Here is a 19,771-nt window from a genome sequence, read left to right on the forward strand (position 1 = left end):
TATATATATATATATATATATATATATATATATATATATATATATATCTCTGGCCAAATCACAGGAATCTGTTTAACCTGCCTAAGTAAGGAGAGGCACATAAATAAGTGTAGTGGATAGAGAGATAGCCTCAAGGCCATTGTAATGTGGGTTCAAGACCCACCTTGGACATATACTGACTGTGTGAATCTATGTAAATAATCTTTTAATCTCTCAATACTCTAGGCCGAAGGGGTCAAAGCAGATTAAAATGTAATTGGTAAATACTTAAAATAAATAAATAAAAATATAAAACAACATAGATAATGTTAATTTGTGGCTTTCTAAGTCAGAAATGCCAGCTAGGTATCTGTTTCTATCTGAATTTGACATCACTGCTCTAGGCTACTCTCTCAGGACTAGAAGTTTCAGAGAGGTTGCTGAGCTGCTTTGGCAGACAGAGTTCCCTCGCCTGGGAGTCCCATGGTGAATACTAAGGGTGACTCCCAATGAAATTACAAGTTCAGTTTGAATTTCTATATTGTGCTAATTATGGTCCAGAAGAACCTCATTATTAATAGAAATGTTTCTATAGAAAAATTAATTCATAGTTCCAATTTGGAATGCCTGCAACATTCTTCCCTTTCTCACCTTCCTACCATTACCCTAATTATCCCTAGCCCCTAACTCCAGTGGGAGAATCTTCATGGGAAATTCACACAAATACACACAGCCAATATATGTATGTATGTATGTATGTATGTATATATGTGTGTATGTATATATGTGTGTGTGTACATATATATATTTATACACACATATATTCATTAGAGATTGGTCTGTCCATAATTTTCTTTCTTTTTTATATTGCTTTGGTTTAGTTATCAGGAACATATTTGTATCAGAAAAGAAGTTTAGTAGGAGGATACCTTCTTTCTTTTACAGCCATGGGGAAAACCTGAACTCTATATTCTATATTTGCAAACAATTTATTTGATGTTACATAATTGTTTTTTAGACTAACTGATAGAATTTCCTTGTAAATCTATCTGAACTTGGTTCTTCTTGGTTTTTTTTTCCTCTTTGGGAATTCATTTGTTGCTTACTCAACATTATTATTGTTACAAGTCATTTTAACACTATTTTTGTTAATCTGAGTATTTTTAAAAATCATCTAAATCTTTTAGCTTCTCAGTTTTGTTGAAATGTAATTGAGCAAAAAATATCTTCTAACCAATGTATTCCCCTCTTGGATCACTGCCCTGTTGTGGTGGAAGGGCTTGTGGAGGACAGGTCATAGTGGAGAGTTCTGACAAAAGGTGGCCTGCTAGAGAAGGAAATGGCAAACCACTCCAGTATTTTTGCCAAGGAAATCCCATGGATAGTGTTAAAGTAATAAAATATAAGACACTAGAAGGCAAACCCCTAATGTTGGAACAACATGCTACTGGGGAAGAGCAGAGTACAACTACAAGTAGCCCCAGAAAGAATGAAGTGACTGGGCCAAAGACCAAAGGAAGCTCAGATGCAGATGTGTCTGGTGATGGAAGGAAAATGTACTATAAAGATCAGTGTTACACAGGAACCTGGAGTGTAAGTTCTATGAACCAAGGTAAGCTGGGTGTGATCCGACTGGAGATGAAAAGATTAAACATTGACATCTTGGGTGTCAGTGAACTTAAATGAATGAAAATGGGTGAATTTAATTCAGGTGATCATTACATATACTAATGTGGGTAAGAAGAAGAAATGGAGTAGCCCTCATAGTCAATAAGAGCTGTGTTGGGATATAATCTTAAAAATGACAGAATATTCGAATCCAAGGCAAACTGTTCACCATCACAGTAATACAAGTCTATGCTCCAACAACTAATGCTGAAGAGGCCAAAGTTGATTAGTTATATGAAGATTTGTAATATCTTCTAGAAATAACTTCCCCTCCAAAAGATGTTATATTTATTATAGGAGATTAAAATGCTAAAGTAGGAAGTCAAAAGCTAATTGGAATAATAGGCAAGTTTGGCTTTGGAGTACAAAATGAAGCAAGCAGAGACTAATAGTTTTGCCAAGATAATTTGCTGTTCATAGCAAACATTCTTTTTCAACAACCCAAAAGGCAACTCTACACATGGACTTCACCATATGGTTATTACTAAAATCAAACTGATTATATACTTTGTAGCCAAAGGTATTGACACTCTACACAGTCAGTTAAAACAAGACCTAGAACATACTATGGCTCTAACCATATATTTATTGTAAAATTAAGACTTAAAGAAAGTAGGGAAAACCATCACACCATATAAGTATGACCTAAATAACATCCCTTATGAATATGAAGTAGAAATGTAGAGATTAAAGGGATTAGATAGAGTAGGTAGATTAAAGGTAGATAGAGTGCCTGAAGAACTATGGACAGTGGTTTGCAATATTGTATAGGAGGTAGCACCAAAAAAGCATCCCATAGAAAGGGAAGAGCAAAAAAGTTAAAAGGCTATCTGATGAGCCTTAACAAATAGCTAAGGAAAGAAGAAAGCAAAAGTGTAAGATAAAAGGGAAAGATATACCCAACTGAAAGTAGAATTCCAGAGAATAGCAAGGAGAGACAGTTTTCTTAAATGAGCAACACAAAGAAATAGAAGAAAACTATAGAATGGGAAAGATCTCTTTAAGAAAATTAGAGATATCAAGGGAACATTTTATGCAAAAATGGGTATGATAAAAGGCAAAAATGATAGGGATTTAACAGAAATAGAGGAGATTAAGAAGAGGTGGCAAGAATATACAGAAGAACTATAAAAGAAAGATCATAACATCATTGATAACCATGATTGTTACTGATCTAGAACCAGACATCCTAGAGAATGAAGTCAAATGGGTCTTAGGAAGCATTGCTAACAACGAGACTAGTAAAGGTGATGAAATTCCAGCTGGGCTATTTAAAATCCTAAAAACATGATGCTGCTGTTAGAGTGCTACACTCACTATGCCAGTAAGTTTGGAAAACTCAACAGCAGCCACTGAATTGGAAAGCATCATTTTATGTCCCAATCCTAAAGAAGGGCAATGACAAAGGATGTTCAAATTACTAAACAATTGTGCTCATGTCACATGCCAGTTTAAGATTTTACAAGCTAGGCTTCAGCAATACGTGAACCAAGAATTACCAGAAAAGCAGGCTGGGTTTTGAAGAGGCAGAGAAACTAGAGACCAAATTGCCAACATTCATTGGATTGTGAGAAAGCAAGGGAGTTTCAGAAAAACATCTACCTCAACTTCATTGACTATAGACTGAAATCACTGACTGTGTGGATCACAACAAAATATGGTAAGTCCTCAAAGAGATGGGAGTGCCAGATTATCTTACTTGCCTCCTGAGGAACCTGTATGTAGCCACAGTTAGAACTAAACATGGAAGAATTGATTGGTTTAAGATTGGGAAATGAATACAACAAGACTGTATATTGTCACCTCAGTTATTTAACTTATATGCAGAGTACATTATGTGAAATGCCAGGCTAGATGAATACAAAGCTAGACTGAGGTTGCTAAGAGAAATATCAGCTACCTCAGATATGCAGATGATACCACTCTGCTGGCAGAAGGTGAACAATTAAGAAGCTGCTTGATGAGGGTGAAAGATGAGAGTGTAAAAACTGACTTGAATCATAACATTAAAAAAGCTAAGATCATGGAAACTGGCCCTATCACTTCCTAGTAAACAGAGGGAGAAGAAATGGAAGCAGTGTTATATTTTATATTCTTGTACTTGAAGATCCCTGCAGAAAGTGACTGCAGCCATGAAATTAAAAGATACTTGCTCCTTGGAAGAAAAGCTATGGCAAATCTGGACAGCATACTAAAAGGCAGAGGCATCACCTTACTGACAAAGGTCTGTATAGTCAAAACTGGTTTTTCTAGTAGTAAAGTATGGCTGTGAGAGTTGTACTATAAGGAAAACTGAGTGCTACAGAACCAATGCTTTCGACATGTGGTACTGGAGAAGACTCTTGGGAGAAATGATTATTTATGTCTCATATTAATAGCCAATGATTAAAATTGGGAAGACACAAGCTTTTTTTCTTCTGTCTTATTTCCTTATCCAGTTCCTCAAGGGCAGGGCTGATGAAGATTAGGATTAACATTCTCCTCATTCTGAGTATTGCTACTCCACTCAACTAGACTAGACCACTGCTTTTTTTTAAGCAATCAGGATTAAGTAACTTGCTCAAGGTTACACCTTGAGCCAGTTATTTCTGGGTGTGGTGCTAAGTATCTGAGCCTGGATTTGATCCCCAGGTCATCCCGACACTGGGGCCAGTGCTCTTATTTGCTGTGCTACCTGCCTGCCCCTTGGACCACTGCTTTTTAAAATGTGGATTGAGACCCCATATGGGGTCATGAAAATTTGACAACAGGAAAAGGTTCCTGAATGATCAACAACCAAAAATCAAATGCATAATGAATCTGAGGTGTTTCTGGCAGAGCTTGCCCATGTTGCATCATGCAACTTCACTGAAGCTTTGGTTCTGAAAAGAAAGCATGCATATTTTGCACTGCACATGCTCTCAGGCCCTTCAATGCCAAACTCCCTTCTGCTCATGGTTGGGTGAGGGAAGCATTGTTGTTGCTGCTGTTGTTTGTCTTTTCTTTTTTTTTTTTTTTGGGTAGATAAAAGAAAAGTCCTTTATTTTGTAGGCTGAATGTAGGAAATAAACTAGTGACACTACTGCAGTCACTTAATTACTAAGAATTTCCAATATCTTAAGACAGCAAATAATTTAATCTAAACTCATATCTTTTTCTTCGTCTTTCTTGTCCTTTGCATCTCCTTCCTTTTGGTCTGACTTGGCATTGTTCTGCATGGCTTTGGCAAATGCTTCGACATCACCCTTATTTGCCACATCTACAGCTTCAGTTGGTAAGCCAAACTGACTCATAAGTGGGCCAAGCTGTCCTGAGGCTAAGGCGGCACTGAACATACTTAATGCCTGCTGAAACTGAGGAGAGGTCAATGTGTTCTGAATCTCTTCTGCAGTCTGTGGAAGAGATTCTCCAGAGGGAAAATAAGGCAGCAACTGCTCTTAGACTTCAGCATTGGCCAGAATAGGAGCCATGATCTCTGGAGTTAGTACACTGGCCAAGTCAACTTGCTGTCTGCCTCTTGCCCCAGATGGCACATTCATAGTAGCTAAAATGTTCTGAAGGTCACTCAGTTGAATGGGCTGGGTTGGGCTTGTTGCTGTGCTGGTTCCATTACCTGAACTCAGTGCAGGGCTTGGACTAGTTGCAGAGGCAATTGCTTGAGCACTGGGTGCTGGTGTAGCATGAGCAGAAGAAGAGGTGGAAGATGGGGTTACAGAAGCTGACTGGCTCCGGGAGCTTGATGAAGAGCTGCTCGTTGGAGGCCCTCCACTCCCCAGTAAGCTAGCCAGACCAGGACCTGCCAGTGCACCAAGTCCAAGTCCTTCCAAGCCAGTTGGTCCAATAAGTTGCATGAGCTGGTTATGACTTATGTTACCCAAAAGGCTCTGCAAACCACCTTCACCTCCAAGTACTGAAAGTTCATGGCCTCCACTTCCGCTTGCACCCAAAGCTCCTGGCATAGGTAGATTATTCAAATATTCATTTACTTTCCTGCAATGTTCTTTATCTTTCTCAGTCTTAGGCTCCTGCATCCAAAAGAAGAGTTGCTTTGATCCTGCCTTGAACTTCAGTACATATACTCTACCATGTTTCCCCGATAATAAGACCTATCTCAAAAATAAGCCCTCCCCTTACTGTGTAAGATTCCTCTAAAATAAGCCCTCCCCCGAAAATAAGCCCTATTGAGATTGCTACTGTAGTGAAGGTGATCCCCTGTGCTACACACTACATTACGGTACCCTCTGTATGCACCGTCCCCCCGCCCCGGGTGAAACGCACGCCGCGCTCCGAGCTGCACTACGAGCAGGTTACCTGGACAAGACATATTCATTTAAAGAGAGCTATATTGCTGGACATGACAGATTGGGTCCACTTCTTCTGAAGGAAATGGAGGCGCAAGACATCCAGGATGGAATTCAGGGTATAGACACTTATGACGATGTTGTTGAAGAAGATGACATGATCATTATTGAATAAAGGTACATTTTTTTGTTCACATTTACCTGTTTATTAAAATTGCTGTCAATGTTCATTAAAATAAGCCCTCCCCTGAAAATAAGCCCTCTGGTGTTTTTCTGTCCAAAAAAAATTAATAAGACAGTGTCTTATTATCGGGGAAACACGGTACCAGTAGTGCACTGAGGTACTCGCTTAAATTCACAATCAGGAAAAATAATTAAGTCATCTTCTATATTCCCAGAAGTCCTATCCTTCCAACAGAAATGAATGAGGGAATCATCAGTTTGCTGAATGTATACAAGCCCTTTCCGTTTATCTGGGGTAACTGTAGTTCCTTTAAATGACATTTTTCCTGCCCGAAACTCCACCAAGTATTTGCTGGATGAGCCCCGGGAGCCTGGGACTAGGCTTGGAAACAAAGCACCTGAAGTCATTCTGGGGCCTGGGGTGCGGACTGCAGCTGAAGCAGTGACTAGGGCTCGCTCTTCCTCCTCTGCCTGTTTGTCCTTTCTTTCAGGAATAGGACCAGAATATCAGAAAGGTAATGCTATGACTTGCAAATTTAAGTGAGGGAGGGCTGTGCAAAGTCACCAGCCTCACTCTCTCCTCCAGAGCCACCTGGGTCCAATGGCCAGATATGCATTAGAATGACTGGAGATGGCTCTGGATGCAGTGGGAGACATTGGTCTTTTTAAGTTAAGGTCTAATGTAGATTCTTTGAATAGATTGCCCAAGGTTGGGGGTGGTCTGGGTATAGGGATAGTATCTCTTTGACATGATGTCACTCTCAGCCCCTCATTGTAATATTTATTCTCTCATTAATTGTTAGCTAATTAGAGTTGATTGCCACACTCAGGAACACCTCTTTTTCAAGGGCATATAAACCATGAACCTGATGCCATGGTTGTTTTTGGTATTCAAGGCTGCCACAGAACTCCTTTGACTAAAATGCTGGCATTTTTAATAAAGTGATTAAATTACTCAGAAGTCATGTATCTTGAACTTTTTAAACATCTCGGTTCCTTGGACAGAAAGGAGACCAAATCAAAATGTTGCTATATTTTCTTAACTCTTTGGATCTATGTATGGTCTTTATAATAATACAGAATTCAGTTTTGAGAAAATACATTTTCTAGTGGTTATTATCTTTGTTTCATACAATATTTGACTTTTCTTACAGTGAACTTTTTTGTCTGTTGGTAGAATTAAAAAATACAAAGCAAAATAAAATAATTCATATTACTGATGGGAAGGACAAATCCTGAAGCTGAAGCTTAAATGCTTTAATACTTTAAATACATTGTGAGAAGACAATATTCATTGGAAAAGACCCTGATGTTGGGAAAGATTGAAGTCAAAAGGTGAAGGGGACAGCTGAGGATGAGTGAATGAACATGAGCTTAGACAGAATTTGGGAGATAATGAAGGCTAGAAGGGCCCACCCTGCTATAGTATATTGGGGTCACAAAAAGTTGGATATAGTGGAATGATTGAATAACAACTATTAATTTATTTCCTCCTCAATTATTTTGAGTTTTCTTTTTTTTCCTTTTTGAACATAATAATTTGGTTTTTCTTCCTTTTGAAGCAAATTAACTAATTGTTTATATATATATACACACACACATATATTTTGCAAATTTTAAATGAACTGATAGTTTTATTTTTTCAATTCAATGAGTTTTTCTTTATGTTTAAATTTTTCTTGTTTCTTTGATTTTCAGAATTTCAACTTTGTGTTTAGTTGGGCTTTTTAAAGAAATGCCCAATTCATTGTTCTGTTCTCTCTTTTGATAATGAAAGTGTTTTGAAATATAAAAATATCCCTAAAAAATACACTGATTGCATCCCAAAGGGTTGACATGGGATTTTCTGTTACTATTCCTATATAACTACATATATTTAGTTGAATATTTCCTAGTATAGGCAAAAGAAGTTCAAGGTACTACCTTACTAATAGTGAGTTTCATGGTAGGGGAGAGAAGGGGAGGTGAAACTTGGCATTAGGATGAATAGAATGTTTTTAATGTAATCTCTGATATTAGGAATGGTGCTCATTCTGAATGCTGTGATATCATAGTGTTCATTCATACTAAAACTGAGTTTTAGATGTCAAAATTCCAAATATTCAGTCAATTAATTATTGAGTGCCCTCTATGGGCTAACCTTGTACTAAACACTGCTGTCAGGGTCAAGTCCAATGCCTTGTTACTGGCTTCATAGCTATTCTTTCAGAAGATAGATTGGAAAATAATATCCTGAAAGTTTTGGGGAGGTCAGATCTATTCAGGTCTGAAAATACTCCTGGGTCGAATAGCCCCTTCTGGTAGCTGAGCCTCTCTACCTAGGTAGGAACAGATTACATCATCCCAGGCTGGATCTATCTGGAAACCTCAGAACCACCTGTTAAGAAGCTGTCCTTCCCAAGTGGTCTTTGTTGGCATCAGCTGGCCCTCTGGGGGAGATCCCAGGTGTTGCTTTCAGTCTTGACATGGTCTTTGCCTTTCACTGTCCTCTCAGTTTCCGCACTTCTGACTCATCTGATAGATCAGGCCTTGCCTAGAATTCCCATTAGCTGGTTTTGTTTCCCACTTGTGCCCTCCTTCGTGTCTACTCACCTTGTGCACACGAGTGAGGAACCCTGAATGCTTCTTTTTGCTTACTGGCTTACCCTCACCCAGCCCTCTGCTTAGCTCTCTTGGCATTGCCCCATTCTAAACAGTCACCTATAATACCAGTAGGATATTCCTAAATAGGGGTAATGTATCAGTTAATAATAATATTATTATTATTATTATATAGTATTATATAAATAAACTCATTCCTAAAAAATAATAAACTCATTCCTCAAAGAATTCTCAATTTTAGGAAATAGTTCTGGGTGCTTCACTGGTTCCGTGTGTGCAGAAGAGCAGATAAGGGCTTCTTTGAGGCCTGAGGCTATATCCCTTCCAGAATGAAATACTCCTATCTGACAGGGATAGTGTCCATTCTATGGGCTAGTGGATATATTTATGTCAGTGTTCCTACTGCCATTTTTTATGGGGCTCAGTCAGTCAACAGTCAACAAGCATTTACTAAGTATTTAGAGCTGGGGATACATAGAAAGGAAAAAGAAAACAAAAACATGTCTCCACCTTCAAGGAGGTCACATTCCAATTGAGGAGACATCATGCAAACAATTGGGTATATACAACAAATATACAAATTGCCTGTAATTTCAGAATGAAGGCACTGGAAGTGTGGTGGGGTGGGATATAATGGGGCTACTGGGAAAGGCTTCTTGCAGAAGGTGGGATTTAAATTGTTTTGAAGAAAGCTAGGAAAATCAGGTCTACTTAAGGAAAGAGAGTGTTCCCAGGCATGGGGGACAGCCAGGCCAAAGGCACAGGATCTGGAGATGGAGAGTCATGTATGACTAACAGCAAGAGGCCAGAGTCACTAGATATTAGAATATACGGAAGAAAGAAAAGTGAAAGAAGCCTGGACAGATAAGAAGAGACCAGATTGTAAAGGGCTTTAAAAGCCAAGGATTTGATTTTTTTATCAAAATTTTTTGATAAAAAAGGATTTTTTTGATCATATATTTTGATGATATATTTGATCAGGGAGGCAACAGGAAGTCCCTGGAGTTTATTGAGTAGGGGATTAATATGGTCAGATCTGTGCTTTAGGAAGGATACTTTGGCAGCTGAGTGGAAGAAAGATTGGACTAGGGAAGTACTTGAGCCACATTCTGTGGCTTCCAAATCTAATCTATTTAAGGGTGTTAAACTTTGGATATACTGTTTGATTATAGCCATAGGAAGGTATGTCAAACTTTCTTTTCCTTCCTCTCTTTCTTTCTTCCTTTCTTCCTTCCTTCCTTTCTTTCTCCTTTCCTCTCTTTTCCACCCTCCCTTCTTTTCCTCCTTCCTTTTATCCCTCCTTCCTCCTTTTCTTCCTCTCTCCCTCCCTCCTTCCTTCCTTTCCTTTTTCTCTCCTTCCTTCCTTCCTTCCTTCCTTCCTTCCTTCCTTCCTTCCTTCCTTCCTTCCTTCCTTCCTTCCTTCCTTCCTTCCTTCCTCTAGGATTGCTATTTTGTTTTTTTCTGTTGAATTGTAACTTAGGTGTAAAATCCTTAATTGTTCCCATTTCAGGACTTGGGGGCAGCTGAATGAGCAAGCGCCCCTCAGTGGTGCTACTTGGACATCTGTCTGTACCCATAGATAACAGTATGCCCCACCCCGTTCCCAAGGTTTCATTACTTGTGCAAAGGTTTCAGAAGGAAGTTTTCCTAGCTGGAAGGGATATTCCTAGTGATGTGCTCAAGGAGTCATAAGAGCTAGATTTAGAGCTGAAAGGAACCTGAGGGATCATCTAGGGAAATACCCTCATTTTTACAGATGAGGGAACTGAGGTCCAGGGAGGCTTGCCCAAGGTCATGCAGGAAGTAATAGGTAAGATTTAAGTGTAGGTCCTCTGACACCAGGCCAGTGCTCTTTTCACTGTACCATGAAGTAATGGATTAATAAATGCTTGTCGAGAGATGCATACAGCCAGCTGTATCTGATCTGGAAGAGAAGTAGGCCATCAGTTCTCTTTGGGCAATCAGGGATCTTGGGCTCACAAGGAGATGGGGTGATTAAAATTGAGCTTACTAAGGAAAGGAAATAGCAGATGTGTGGAGGTTTGCCTATTTTCCCAAATGAGATTTGTATTCAGTTACTCCATATCAATTTAGAAAAGCAAGAAGACATCCTCAGCATTAATGAAACAATTCATTTTATTTATTCTGTAAAGCCTTGTAAGTGGCCACTGAATACATTAAAAAAAAAAAAAGCAATAACATAGAATGATGATTCCAGCAGAAATGAACACATTCTCTGCATCCTATGGTGTCTTTCCCCTGGCAAGCTTCTGACCACCAGTGGGAGAGGCTTTTCTGCTTTTGCCCCTGGCTTCCTTATTTAAACTGACTGAAGTGGGAGGCAGACAGGAGAGCCAGCTGGGGCGGTCACACTGGAGAGACAGCATAGGGGCAGATCGTATTCCTAGCCCTGTGTGTTGGGTGATACACAAAGGAGGTGAGGAGGAAGTTGAAGCCATTAATTTTAGGAAAGGACTTTGGATGATTTATGAGCCACTTGCCTAACAACAACTACACTACCCATGTATCAGGGGATGGCACTAGACCTGGGATTATTCTTGGGAAACCTTGAGTTCCCCACTGTGAGAGGAACAGGGAGGGAACCATGGAAGTGAATAAGTAATCTGGGGGTTTGAGAAGCGTGAAGCCCTTTCAACTCTGGGTTGTTCAATCGTGCCTGACTCTATGTGACTCTACTGTCTTCATCCATGGGGTTTTCTTGGCCAAGACACTGGAGTAGTTTGCCATTTCCTTCTCCAGTGTGTTCCCATTATATAGATGAAGAATTGAGACAGAAAAAGGGTTAAGTGACTTGCCTAGGGTCACACAGATAGTAAATGTCTGAGGCTGTATTTGAACTCAGGTCTTCCTGACTCCAGGCTGGCTGCATCAACTAGTTGTCCAGGTTATAGTTTCTTTGATAAAGCTCCAGGCTATAACTTCTTTAACAAAGAGCCTTCAATTGAAAGAGAAAACTAGTCTTTTCCATAATAATACTCTTTTGTGTCCAAGACTGACTTCCAAGTTTTCATCCAACCAAACAGCCCATTCTCAAGTGCCCTCAATCTAGCCCCAGGGAGACTTAACAGCTATGGAAAGAGCCCGAAGCAGGCAAAGTTTAAATGAGGGGGAGAAAGGGAGGAGAACGTGGGAAACTTGGAGAGAGGATTGGGTCTTTTAAGAAATCCACCTTCTCATTGCCTGGCTTTATGAGACGGATAAATTTCGGGATGACTCTTCCTATGTTCCCAAAGTACTTGACTTTAAAAAACAAACAAACAAAAAAACGAAAACTGGTTTCTTCACGAATTTGCAATATGGTTCAATTTACAGAAAATACAATCCCATGATATTGCTTTCAGGACCCCAGCCCAGGTGCAGACAAACCTACCTACACAATGAACTCAATCAGTGTTCCAGCCTCGAGTTACCAGACCAGCCATGGCCTAAAAGAGCTCCTACCATTTGACAGGTATTATTTTTATTGCCTGGATATTATAGACCTTCTTTATCTCCAGTGTGACTCAAAACCCTTGCACTTTGGACAAGACTGTTAGTTTGGAATGATAACAAAGCTTAGGATCAGAACATTTTAGAGCTTGGGAAGGAGCTCAGAGATCCTCTGGGTCAACTCTCATTCCATGAGATGAAGAACCTGAAGCCTAGAGAGTCTGTGACTGGCCCAGGGTGACCCAGGATGATTGTAGCAGGGCTGGGATTTAGAACCACATCTCCTGGTTTCCAACCTAGTTCCATACTACTTCCTTAAGTCAGAGAGACTAAGCTCTTGGTACTCTCTTGATGACCAATTACTAATGCTGATTTTCATTCTTAGATTTTTGAAACTGTCTTGTTCCCTCCTTGGTGTCCTTATACTGAAGGCTACACCTTGAATTTTAAAACAGAATTATTTTGGGGGGGGGGGGGGGATGAGTGGAGTTTCCCAAACTGAACTCTTCAAAGTCTAGTATGTGGCATATTGAAGGTTTAACTAACAACTATAAGGATTACATATCACATAGTTTAAAATTACTTGCTTCCTGGATGATGATTAATAATTAAGGATAACTGTGATGGATTGCTTGGTGTAAAGGATCATAGAATGCCCAGGAGGGGTGGCAGAGTGTATTTTCAATAGGAAAAAAGTCTGACTCTAGAGAAGAAGGGGTTTGATGGGGTCATGTCGTGTGTGGCAGGTTAGGAAACTACATAGGCCTGATATTTGGTCGTGATGGAGGCTCTCCGGTTCCTTTCCTGAGACAAGTAGTAGAGCCTGTTGGCTTCTGGGTAAGTAACTTTGTTGAGCGGTAACTTGTAGATGCCTGAGTTGTTGGTTGTCAATAATAGGAAGGTGACTGCCGAGAGACAGAAGGGCCAGGTACATGGGGGCAATCCAAACTGGAAAGGAGAAATGGGAAAAAGAAAAAGATGAGGTTATTTTCATTGACCTTCATGTTTCATTTCAATAAACATAGATGAACACTGAAGATACATGGATAAAAAAAGACATGATTCCCACCCTCAAGGAGCTTACAATGGTAGGAGGAAAGAGGCATGTGCATAAGTGGCTCTAAGTGTTAATATTAATGTTAATACGTGTTAATAAACAAAGAAGGGGCATGGAGCAGTAGATGGAGGCCATGCCTCAGTAAGGAAGATCTGGGCTTGAGTTCTGCTTGTGCAAAACATATTTCCATATTAGCCATGTTGCAAAAGAAAACAAAAGATAAAACAATAAAGATAAAGAAATTTTTTAAAAGTATGTTTCAGTCTGCATTCAGAGTTCATCAGTTATATAAACTCTGGAGGTAGGTAGCATCATTTATCATAGGTCCTTTGGAATTGTCTTGGTTCGTGGCCTTGATCAGAGCAGCTGTCTTTTGCAGCAGAACATCTTTACAATACTGCTGCTCTTGTGTACAATGTTCTCCTGGTTCTGCTCATTTCACTCCGTATTAGTTCATATAGGTCCTCCCGGGTTTTTCTGAAATTATCCTGCTCATTATTTCTTAAAGCACAATAGTATTCTGCCACAATCTTATATCACAACTTGTTCAATTATTCCCCAGTAGATGGGCATCCCCTTTATTTCCAATTCTTTGCTACCAGAAAAAGAACTGCTATAAATATTTTTGTGCATATAGGTCCTTTTTTGGGGAAGCTTTTAATCTCTTCATGGCCTAGGCAACTCTCTGAAATGATATGGCATAAATGTTGCTAATCTGCATTGGCAGAAGGAATTTCTACTCCAGGAGTTCTTCCCACTTATGAAATCACAGGTCTGGACCAAAGAAAACAATGATTAATCCATCACAGGAGAAGCCCCAGGGTGGTAGGAGAGAATAGACAAGAACAGGATAACTTCTTGATAGACTGACCAGAAAGAAAAAACTTCATTTCCATATCTTTGGCTAAAAACAATTACCAACCTGAGGAGAAATGCTTCCTAGGGGATTGAAAGGGGGACCTTTATAAAATTCCCCAGTCAAACTGAACTCGCCCATCACTTTCACACTGTCCTGACTCTAGGCCTTTATTCAATCAATTCCTTATGCTCAGGATGCCCTTCCTTCAAACTCTACCTGTTGACATGCTTTTAACTGATGCCTGTTTTTTATGTCACACTTATTTCCCAATATGATGACCACTTCTCCACCTACCCTATTGCATTAACCCCACCCTTATTAACAAGAAAAAGTTAAGTAAAGCCAGCTGACTAAATGAGTCTGACTCCCCCATCCCTCTACCAAGAAGAGGAAAGCTTGTATGATCCTCTGTTCTCTGTCACTAAGATTATACCCATTTTAAAAATGTCAGTCTTTCTAAAAATGTATCATTCTAGGGGCGGCTAGGTGGCACAGTGAATAAAGCCCTGGCCCTGGAATCAGGAGGACCTGAGTTCAAATCTGAATCCACTTAATACTTACTAGCCATGTGACCTTGGGCAAATAACTTAATCCCAATTGCCCTACCTTCCCCCCTCCAAAAAGCAAAAAAAAAAGTTCTCATTCTACTCTTATTTTCCTTTTTCAAATTAAATTTTCTTTTTTGTTGTGAACTTAACACTTCAACATGCAAAGAACATGAACTTGGTACTGTATAAGAAGTTGTTAACTATATGTACAGTTGGTTTTTAAAGAGGTATGTGGGAAAAACAAACCGGGCTATTTCTGTCCTCTTGTTTTGTTCTCTGCATTAAAAAAAATTTTTTTTGCATATTTATCACTACTCTCTAGCTTCCATTCTCTTCCACCCCCAAGTAGAAGCCTCTCCTTGTAACAAGAATGCCACCTCCTCCATGACATGTGACCCCTGACTCTCCTCCCCAGCCAGATGATAATGTATTTTCCCTACCAGGCATTGCTTACGCTCCTATGACTCTTATATACTGTAACTTAGGTTTTTTCTATTTGTCACATCTCTTTATTGACTCTAAACTTCTTAGTCTTACTGCAAATCAGTATCTCCCCCAAATCCTAGCATGGTGCTCTGTAGGGAATATTACTGGATGGATTGTATAAAACACATTAGCAGTGATGGCCTGCATTTTTACAAACCAAAAAGCCATTTCAAAACATACAGTAGAACATAGGACACTCTTTGATTCCATGGTCTAAGATGTACTATAAGTCAAACCATCTCACCCCAATTCCAACTACGTATGGTAATCAGAACCTGTTACAATAGTCAGACCACTGATGAGCCTGGCCTTATGTGCTAAGCTTATACTAGCATTATAAAAGGGTTGCATTTTATTTGTTAGAATCTCCTGGTTCTTAGTGATACATATCATTGGCATTCACAGTGAAAGATGACTGTTCTTCAAAAATGGGAACAGTACAACTATGTGAAGCCAGAAAGTTCCCTAGTAGGTGGCTCAGTGGCTAGAGTACTGGGCTTGGAATCAGGAACTCTCATCTTGATGAGTTCAAATCTGGCCTCAAACACTTACTACCTGTGTGACCCTGGGTAACCCTGTTTGCCTCAGTTTCCTTATCTGTAAAACAAGCTGGAGAAGGAAATGGCAAACTACTCTAGTATCTTTGCCAAGAAAACCCCAAATGGGGTCAGTCAGAAACATCCCTACCCAGAGTACCTACTCATGTGTCTGGTTTAGGGGCAGGATAAGGATAGGAACTCCATTTTATTGATATAGGAAACTCTCAGGTGAGAAAACTTGCTCTACCAGTACATATCAGTAACTGACTTGATAAGTATATATAATAATTATTACATTATTTTAATTATTATTATATTATACTACTGTGTGCCTAGTATTGGTCTTGGAACTCTGACAAAATGGGACTTGAAAACAGCATGAAGCATTTATAGAACAATTCAGAAACATGGAATTCAAGCTCTGTCCTATTGTGAATTTGCTATTGTGTTTTTTCCTCAATTTATCTTGCTATCTTTCAGATTAGGTTTAAAGCTCTCTAGAAACAGACTAGAGTCTTAGACTTCTTGTCTTTAGCAGACTTCATTGTGCATAGTAGGTGTTCAATGAGTATCTGTGAAGGGGGCGACTAAGTGTCTCAGTGAATAGAGCACTGGCCCTGGAGTCAGGAGGACCTGAGTTCAAATGTGGCCTCAGACACTTAACACTTACTAGTTGTGTAACTTTGAGCAAGTCACTTAACCCCAAGTGCCCTCCAAAAAAAATGAGTATCTGTGAAGGAAGGTGACACATTGAAAGGAACGCTAGATGAAGAATCAGTTAGAAAGCCTAGTCAAGGCCCACTTCTGACAATTTGTGACTCTGTGACTCTGCCTGTTAATTAACCTCCTTGAGCTGTGTGTTCTTCTGTAAATATATATCTGCTTCTTTGAGGAGCTGATCACTTGGGGATTGCCAATCTATAATTTAGAAGGCTTAGAGACTTGCCTGGGGCTTAGGCAGTAGAAGACACATTTCCAGAATCACACAGATGAAGTGTCTGAGTAGGAATTTGAACTTAGGTCTTCCTGACTATAGGTTCAGAAGTCAGGATCATCTCAGATCTGTAAAATGGGCACTAATAATTTCCTTTGACCTAATTTGCAGCATTACAGTGAGGATTAAATAAAAAGTATAATCATAAAGCATTGTAGAAATATTCATCGTATCTGGTAAAAAGGTGGCCAATGGCCTATGTATTTATCAAGCTGTAGATGTAAACTTCTTGAGGTCAGGGAGCTTGCTGTGTTCATACAAATAGAAATATATTTTTTGAGCAGATTGTAATTTCGTCAGTTTTGGGAGCTATGGATTAAAAGTTCCTTTTTTTTTTGAGGGCAATTGGGGCTAAGTGACTTGCCCAAGGTCACACAGCTAGTTTTTTTTGTATGTGTGTTAACTGTCTGAGGCCGGATTTGAACTCAGGTCCTCCTGACTCCAGGGCTGGTGCTCTATTCACTGCGCCACCTAGACACTCCTAAAAGTTCCTTTTAATGATAAAGATTCATACCTTGGGGGGTCAATAGGTAGAGCCAGTCCTGGAGTCAGGAGGACCTAAGTTCAATTCAAATATGGCCTCAGACACAACACAAAACTGACTGTGTGAGCTTGGGCAAGTCACTTAACCCCAATTGCCCTACCTTCCCTCCTCCAAAAAGCAAAAAAAAAAAAAAAGATTCATACCTTCTCTGCAACATATAATCTTAGAGAATTATTTGGAGCACTGGGAAGTTGAATATCTTAGGGTCACACAGTTGGAATGTGTCAAGAGGTAAAACCTGAATCTGGGTCTTACTGACTCTAAAAGTCAGTTCTTAATCAGCTTCCTCATGTTGCTTCTCACGTGGGGGCAGCTAGACTTGGAGTCAAGGGGACCAGACTTCAAATCCTGTCCCTGACTATGACTGTGTGACCCTGGGGGAGTCACTTGACCTCTTTGAGCCTTAGTCTTCTAATCTGTAAAATGGGCATAATAAGAGTACTTACCTAACAGGATCGTGAGAACTAAATGAAATAATTTATGTAAAATGTTTTTGCAAATTATGCTATATAAATTCTACTTTTTATACTGTATGTATTTATTATATACATATATGTATATGTGCATATTATACATATGTTTGTGTGTGTGTGAATGTAGCAACTATTTAGCTCTTGGTCTTGAACATAATACATAAAAAAAACATTGAATGACTAGAATCACAGAAAGTCTTTAATAAATATTTGTCTCAGTTAAACAAGGATGGGAACCTGCAACCTCTAGGTCACATGTGGCCTTCTATGTCCTTGGGTGCAGCCTTTTGACTGAGTCCAAGTTTTACAGAACAAATCCTTTTATTAAGGGTGTGAAGTCTGGATGCAGTCAAAGGGTCACACTTGAGGACCTGGAGGCTGCAGATTTACCTCTGATTAGATAAACCTCTCAGCAATCCTTTCTACAACATCCCAGACTGCATTTGAACACTTCTTCTTCTTCTTTTTTTTTTTTTGCTTTTTGGAGGGCAATTGGGGTTAAGTGACTTGCCCAAGGTCACATGGCTAATTTTTTTGTGTTAAGTGTCTGAGGTCATATTTGAACTCAGGTCCTCCTGACTCCAGGGCCAGTGCTCTATTCACTGCTTTACCTAAGCCACCCCACATTAGAACACTTCTTATGATGAGAAGCTAACTAGATTGTTCCATTGTTTAGCAGTGGTAATTATTAGGAACTTTTTTTTTTTAATGTTGAAACAAATTCTGCATCGTTGTTACGAGAATTTCATGAAGGAGTCAGAGTTTTAAAAGAATCTTGGAAGATGGGTTGGGATTTGGATATGAAGAGGTCAGGACTCCACAAACAGTAAGGTACCTGCCCTTTAGGCTAGGGAACACTTAAGGGTTGTACTTGCCATGAAGGGGAGGGAGTGACTGTAGCCTGAGTCCCTGGACCCCACGGTCAGGGTTCTGGCAGCTCATGACTTTGTCTAAGCTGCTCCTGGCAGGTTGTGCTTGCCCCACATGGAGGCTGGTCTCTTTGGGCTTTGGCTACAGCTCTGTGATTTATTTTGATATTTGAGCTCAAGTGGAGATCACTGATTGTGATTTATCCTCCCATACCCTTTTGTTTAGTCAGTGGTGGGCAGGTAGCACTGGAATTCTTACCTAATTGTTACCTTACTTTTAATCACTGCCTCAGACAAATTGAGACCTGGGAAAGACCTTAGCTTAAAGAAACCAAGGTCTTCCCCTGCATTTGGGGCCATCACCAGTCGTCCTGACCTGTGTCTTGCCACTGGACTCTGATGACTCTGGAGGAGAGAGTGGGGCTAATGACTTTGCACAGCTCTGCCTCACTTAGATCCAATTCACTTGCAAGTCAAGACATCACCCTCCTGATGTCACTGGTCCTCTTTGAGAATGAAGGAGGAAAAACAATAGCACTTGTAAATAATACCTCATAGTTCTACTGCCTAAGGGGTCTATCTGTGTGACTGTGTCTGTGTGACTGTCTGTGTCTGTGTGACTGTCTGTGTCTGTGTGTCTGTCTGTGTCTGTGTGACTGTCTGTGTCTGTGTGTCTGACTGCGTCTGTATGTCTGGCTGTGTCTGTGTGACTGTCTGTGTCTGTGTGTCTTACTGTGTCTGCGTGACTGTCTGTGTGTCTGACTGTGTCTGTGTGACTGTCTGTGTCTGTGTGTCTGACTGTGTCTGTGTGTCTTGCTGTGTCTGTGTGTCTGACTGTGTCTGTGTGACTGTCTGTGTCTGTGTGTCTGACTGTGTCTGTGTGTGTGTCTGTGTGACTGTGTGTCTGACTGTGTCTGTGTCTGTGTGACTGTCTGTCTGTGTGACTGTGTCTGTGTGTCTGGCTGTGTCTGTGTGTCTGGCTGTGTCTGTGTGTCTGGCTGTGTCTGTGTGACTGTGTCTGTGTGTCTGACTGTGTCTGTCTCTGTGTGGCTGTCTGTGTCTGTGTGTCTGACTGTGTCTGTGTGACTGTCTGTGTCTGTGTGTCTGACTGTGTCTGTGTGTCTGTCTGTGTCTGTGTGTCTGTGTGTGTCTGTGTGACTGTGTCTGTGTGTCTGGCTGTGTCTGTGTGTCTGGCTGTGTCTGTGTGACTGTGTCTGTGTGTCTGACTGTGTCTGACTCTG

The 19,771-nt window shown here is 40.1% G+C and overlaps 2 protein-coding genes across 2 annotated transcripts in view; both read right to left on the reverse strand.

Annotated features, from left to right (window-relative positions):
• Positions 1 to 4,685: 4,685 nt before the first annotated feature.
• Positions 4,686 to 6,576, reverse strand: LOC138153476 (proteasomal ubiquitin receptor ADRM1-like). The gene is given in 2 exon segments (XM_069077593.1): positions 4,686 to 5,706; positions 6,247 to 6,576. Coding segments are annotated over 2 exon segments (1,218 nt in total). The 5' UTR covers positions 6,519 to 6,576; the 3' UTR covers positions 4,686 to 4,760.
• A 4,359-nt stretch (positions 6,577 to 10,935) lies between these two features.
• SLC14A2 (solute carrier family 14 member 2) overlaps positions 10,936 to 19,771 on the reverse strand; it is a 70,698-nt gene continuing 61,862 nt past the window's right edge. The window contains exon 19 of the mRNA XM_069075428.1: positions 10,936 to 13,109. Coding sequence (XP_068931529.1) covers positions 12,909 to 13,109 — 201 coding nt within the window. The 3' untranslated portion in view covers positions 10,936 to 12,908. The remainder of the gene's footprint in view (positions 13,110 to 19,771) is intronic.

The sequence above is a fragment of the Petaurus breviceps genome, unplaced genomic scaffold (assembly GCF_028583685.1).
Source record: "Petaurus breviceps papuanus isolate PSGF00001 unplaced genomic scaffold, PetGlider_PUasm1.0 151, whole genome shotgun sequence".
In the NCBI taxonomy this organism is placed as follows: domain Eukaryota; kingdom Metazoa; phylum Chordata; class Mammalia; order Diprotodontia; family Petauridae; genus Petaurus; species Petaurus breviceps.